This window comes from Propithecus coquereli, unplaced genomic scaffold, assembly GCF_000956105.1.
Source record: "Propithecus coquereli isolate 6110/MARCELLA unplaced genomic scaffold, Pcoq_1.0 Scaffold32, whole genome shotgun sequence".
Lineage (NCBI taxonomy): Eukaryota > Metazoa > Chordata > Mammalia > Primates > Indriidae > Propithecus > Propithecus coquereli.
Genome location: NW_012148841.1, coordinates 3,444,067 through 3,449,536, shown reverse-complemented (window position 1 = coordinate 3,449,536; position 5,470 = coordinate 3,444,067). Strand labels below are relative to the sequence as shown.

The 5,470-nt window shown below is 34.5% G+C and overlaps 1 protein-coding gene across 1 annotated transcript in view; it reads left to right on the top strand.

Moving 5' to 3' along the window:
* The window catches only part of PTPN12 (protein tyrosine phosphatase, non-receptor type 12), a 133,997-nt gene that overhangs the window by 115,817 nt on the left and 12,710 nt on the right, over positions 1–5,470 (top strand). Inside the window, exons 12-13 of the mRNA XM_012650291.1 lie at positions 562–581; positions 3,092–4,068. Coding sequence (XP_012505745.1) covers positions 562–581; positions 3,092–4,068 — 997 coding nt within the window. The remainder of the gene's footprint in view (positions 1–561; positions 582–3,091; positions 4,069–5,470) is intronic.

Sequence of the window (5,470 nt, the reverse complement as noted above, 5' to 3'; positions counted from 1 at the left end):
TCCTCTTTCCCTTCTCTTTCTTTTCTTTCCCCCTTATAAAAGTTTGGTGGAAGTTGTCTAAAGTTGGGTGAGATGGTTAGAGTTGGGTCTTGGCTTTGAGTTACTAATGCCAAAAGATCACCCTAATGAGATCATTCCTCTTTACAAAAGAAAAAGTCTACAACTTTCCTCAATAACCAAAGGTTTGACCAGAATCCCTGAACTTCATAGGAGCAATTTGTTCCCATTTTGACCATGCAAGATTCTAACTGCCCATGAAGGAATCTTTCTGAGTATGGAAAGAGGCAGTATACTCTTGTATAAAGAGGCTTTTACATTGGTAGATCTTATTTCAAATTTTAACTCCAGGATTTACCAATTGAATGAACTTGGACAAGCTACTTCTCTGAAAAGTCTTTACCTCATTGTATTGAGATACAGCACTACTTTTTAACATTGTAACAATTAGTGATAATGTATATAAAGCATATAGCTACATACATGCTTGACCTGTGGTAGTAGCTTTTATAAAGATGTGGTAGTTGTTAAAGTCTCTGGAAAACCTTTCTGTGCCTCTCTAAGGAAGCCTATATACAGTTGAGGTTAGGTCTCAACATTTAAATACTTAAGATGTTAACTGTGTACTAACAGAACTTCCCAGTAGTTCTTTCATGATTGATTTCCACTTTAGTATATACCAAAATTGGCATTTTAGCCTCCTGTGGAAGGTAGCCAGTTAAAACTTATAAACTATTAGTTCTATAATTTCTCTGTCCCACCTAGGAGTTCTGGGGTCCTGAAAGAAACTATTGGCCTTAAAGGAAATTAAGGAACATTTTTGCTACCTTAATCATCTTTAATTTTGTTTTTGAAATTGAGCCAATATAGCGGTTCTCAAAGTCTATACCGATATATATGATTTATATGTTCTCAAAGTCTATACTGATATGTATGATTTATATGTTCTTCTGCCTCTAACAACATATAGTGATAGCATTTTCCTAATTTTATAGGAAAAAAATGAATAGCCTATTCTGAATTTTAAGCCTTTGTCCTGTACCTTTTCAAAAATTTGACTCTTGTTAATTCTTTAAAAAACAAAAAGATAATAGAGAAGTAGTAAATGAGTATTAACAGGAAAATATCCATTCAGCTTAAGACAGGTTTTTATTGGGCATACATGCTCAAAGTTTTATGCCTGTGTGGTTTTATATTACATTCATAGGTCGTCTTTTTTCTTCTTTACGCAGTGGAGTCAAATGCCAGAATTTCATTGTGTTCCACAGAGAGTACCTTGTGACTTCCAAGTTGAGATGAGTTTTAGTCTATTGTAAATTGTTCCCACGTATAACTGAAATTAAAATTAAAAAATCATAAGAATGATAAAAAATAGTATACTTAGTTATTCATATAGCTATAGCAAACAAATTAATTGGTTGTTTAAAATACATGTTAGCAGAGAAAGAATTTAGAGAGGAAGGCTCATGTTTGTTGTATTAGATTTAATCACCCAAATGCTTTAGATTTATAAATACTTAAAGAAATTATACTGTAGATTTTGAATAGCACATTTCATTTTCTGTTCTAAATACATACTGTTAAACTAATACAATTCTTTATAATTTATTCACTTAAACCAGCGTGTTGGAAGTATACCTTGTTAGCTGTTTCTATAAGCTGTCAACACATTTACTGTGGAGACACAAAAGGGTGCATGCCTTAGTAAATTTTTCATAATCTATTTAATATTTCAGAGACAGTGACAATACACTTGATTTTTGCTTCTAAAGCCTCTCTAATCAAACAATTTTCAGTAGGAATAGGATTGGGAGGAAGACAATGTGGTTGTGCTTTAGTCATTTTGATGTCTAGGCTGGAGGTAAAGATTTATTGAAGGTTTGGTATATAACTGATAATTGAAGTCTTGGGCATGGATAAAATCTTTTATATTTTGGGTATAACATAACGAAATACCAAGGAGGTGACCCTAGTAAACACCAAAATTTGTGAAGAGCAGACTAAAAGAAAGCCATAGAAAAGGAGGAAGAACAATCAAGGGATAAAGGAAAACCAGGAAATAGTGATGTTTTAGAGGCCATGAAGGAAAGAGTTTTGTATTTGGTGGAAATACACGAATATTTATTCCCTTTAAGTGTTGCCTGGGAAAATGAACTAGACTTTCATACCTATCTTATAGTCTATAGCTCTTGGAATATCCTGGATAGGTGAGGGCATTTGTTGAAGTCTGTCTAAATAGAGGCATTTGAAGCTACCTAATTTGTTGAATCCTCAAATAGTACAGAATATAGTTGAACACTGGTGAACTATGACCCTGGGAAAATGGCAAGTAGAAAATTAGGTGATGGGAGAAATTCATGTCACACAAAATAGGTATTATTTTACTTCATTTTTTTTCTGTTTGTTTCTTTTTTGAAATGTTATTTTTCCTATTGTTTATTCTTTTTTTAAACAACTATATTAAACTAAATAAGTTGCCTTAAGATGATTAATTTATAAGAAAGCAGCTGGATAAAAATAGAAAAATCAGGCCAGGCTCAGTGGCTTATGTTTGTTATACTTGGGGATTGGGCATGGTGGCTGATGCCTATAATCCCAGCACTTTGGGAGTCCAGGGTGGGAGGATTGCTTGAGGCCAGGAGTTCAAGACCAGCCTGGGCAACATAGTGAGATCCTGTCTTCCCCCCCAAATTTTTTAAAATTAGCTGGGTGTGGCGTCATGGGCCTGTGGTCCCAGCTACTTAGGAGGCTTGAGGCAGGAGGATCGCTTGAGCCCAGGAGTTTGAGGTTACGGTGAGCTATGAACTATGTATGATTGCACTACTGCACTATAGCCCAAGTGACAGAACAAGACCTCGTCTCAAAAGAAAAAAGAGTAAAAAGTCTTGTATTTCACTTTTAAGCAATATAATATGTGTATAACCTTGATAAACATTAAATTTTCTTAGTTTGAAAAATTATAATTTTTTATTCATTACCACAAATTGCAATGGCTTTTAATATAATAGGTTTGGCTACATAATTGTCATCTAACAACTTGTTTTCAAAAGAAGAGACATTCTTAAAATACCCTTTTTTAATGTTTGTTTTTCAGTTGCCTTGTAGAAGGGGATGCTAAAGAAGAAATACTGCAGCCACCAGAACCTCATCCAGTGCCACCCATATTAACACCTTCTCCTCCCTCAGCTTTTCCAACAGTCACTACTGTGTGGCAGGACAATGACAGATACCATCCAAAGCCAGTGTTACACATGGTTTCATCAGAACAACATTCAACAGACCTCAACAGAAACTATAATAAATCAACAGAACTTCCAGGGAAAAATGAATCAACTATTGAACAGATAGATAAAAAACTGGAGCGAAATCTAAGTTTTGAGATTAAGAAGGTCCCTCTCCAAGAGGGACCAAAAAGTTTTGATGGGAACACACTTTTGAATAGGGGACATGCAATTAAAATTAAATCGTCTTCACCTTGCATAATTGATAAAATCTCTAAAACACAGGACTTAAGTTCAGGGGATCTAAAAGTTGGTGATATTTCTCAGAATTCTTGTGTGGACTGCAGTACAACACAGTCAAACAGAGTTCCAGTTACTCCACCAGAAGAATCACAGAAGAATTCAGACACACCTCCAAGGCCAGACTGCTTGCCTCTTGATGAGAAAGGACATGGAACATGGTCATTTCATGGACCAGAAAATGCCATCTCCATACCTGATTCATCTGAAGGAAAATCCTCAGATATCCACTATCAAACTATGAAAACTGTGAGTTCAACACCAAGCCCTACAGCACAAGTTGAAACCCATGATCTTGTGGATCATCATAATAGTTCACCTCTATTCGGAGCACCCCTCAGTTTTACTAATCCTCTTCACTCTGATGACTCAGACTCAGATGAAAGGAACTATGATGGTGCTGTGACCAAGAATAAAACTAATATTTCAACAGCAAGTGCCACGGTTTCTGCTGCCACTAGTACTGAAAGCATTTCTACTAGGAAAGTATTGCCAATGTCCATTGCTAGACATGATATAGCAGGAACTATACATTCAGGTGCTGAAAAAGGTAATAATATAGTGTCTAATGGTTAAATATCTTTACTGTGTGCCAGTCACTGTTTTAAGCACTTTAGCTATATTAATTCATTATGTGTTATTCCACACTACATTCTAGAACCTACAATAAATTTAGTTGTTTCAGATACTAATTTTTTAAAATAAGCTTTTAGTTATTGTTACCTTAATTTGGTCACATTGTATTACTGGGTTTTATGTTTCCAAAATATCATAACTATGTTGTTGTAACTAGAAAATTTCTTTTCTTTTTCTTCTGTATTATAGCTTTTAAGCTGGGTTCGATGGTGCATGCCTGTAGTCCCAGCTACTTGGGAGGCTGAGGCGGGAGAATCACTTGAGCTCAGGAGTTTGAGACCAGCCTGGGCAACATAGCGAGAAAGAGACCCCTTCTCTTAAAAAAAAAATTTTATCTGACTGAATAATTCGAAATAATTTAGGGAAAATACAATCACTCAAAGTAATAGTGGCAAAAATACTATAGAATGGCTTGGTTAGCCATTTAATTTCCCCCATGTTTCTCATAAATAGCTCTTTAGTCACCTTTTTTCTGTTCCTATAACAACATAATAACCTTTTTTTTTAAACTCTCTTCACAAATGCTTGCAAATAAGGCTGCTTACAGTCCTGAGTTTAACCCAGGAACAATATTACAAGCTATTCAGCAGAATATAGGCAGCTTAATTCATTCAGTAGTGATATACATATCTAGTCATCAAAGCTATTATTTAATTAATGACTCTTCTTTACACAGTCTTAGCATTTCAAGATAATGCATGTACTTAGTTCCTAAGATATACAATTGGTCCTTGAAACTCCGCTTTGTTTTGCTAAAAATAATCACGTTTGCCTTCTTAAACAGACCATAGAGTTGAGAGCAGATGTATAAACATGAAAACTATTTACTGATATTTTGATAATGAATGGTCATTTACCTGTCAGCGAACTTTGGTATTACAGATTGGTATATATAGCCTAGTATTTATAATGTGCAGACAAAATAAGTACTGTGAACTTAAAAGATGATTGTCCTTTTCAATTTCTGACCCAATGTGTTGCCACCCTTACTATGGTGCTTTTATTTTCCCTAAGTCACAGATACTGTATTTTTTGTCTTGAGAATATATCTAGTAGAGAAGATGAGAGTCTAAGCTAGTTTCTTAAATTACACAATTTTATTTTCTTGATGTTCCTGTGTTTTATTTGAAGGATCTTCAGAAGATAACAACATAGTAAATATTACTTTACCAGTTTAACATAATTTTAAATTATTAGTATCTTTTCTTCCTCAACTTCAGAGTTTGAAATATAACTGCCCAGCTGTAACTATACAAAGAAAGTGTATGGACAAGCAATTTTCATTTTGGTCTTTTTACGTATATCAAGCATTTGTC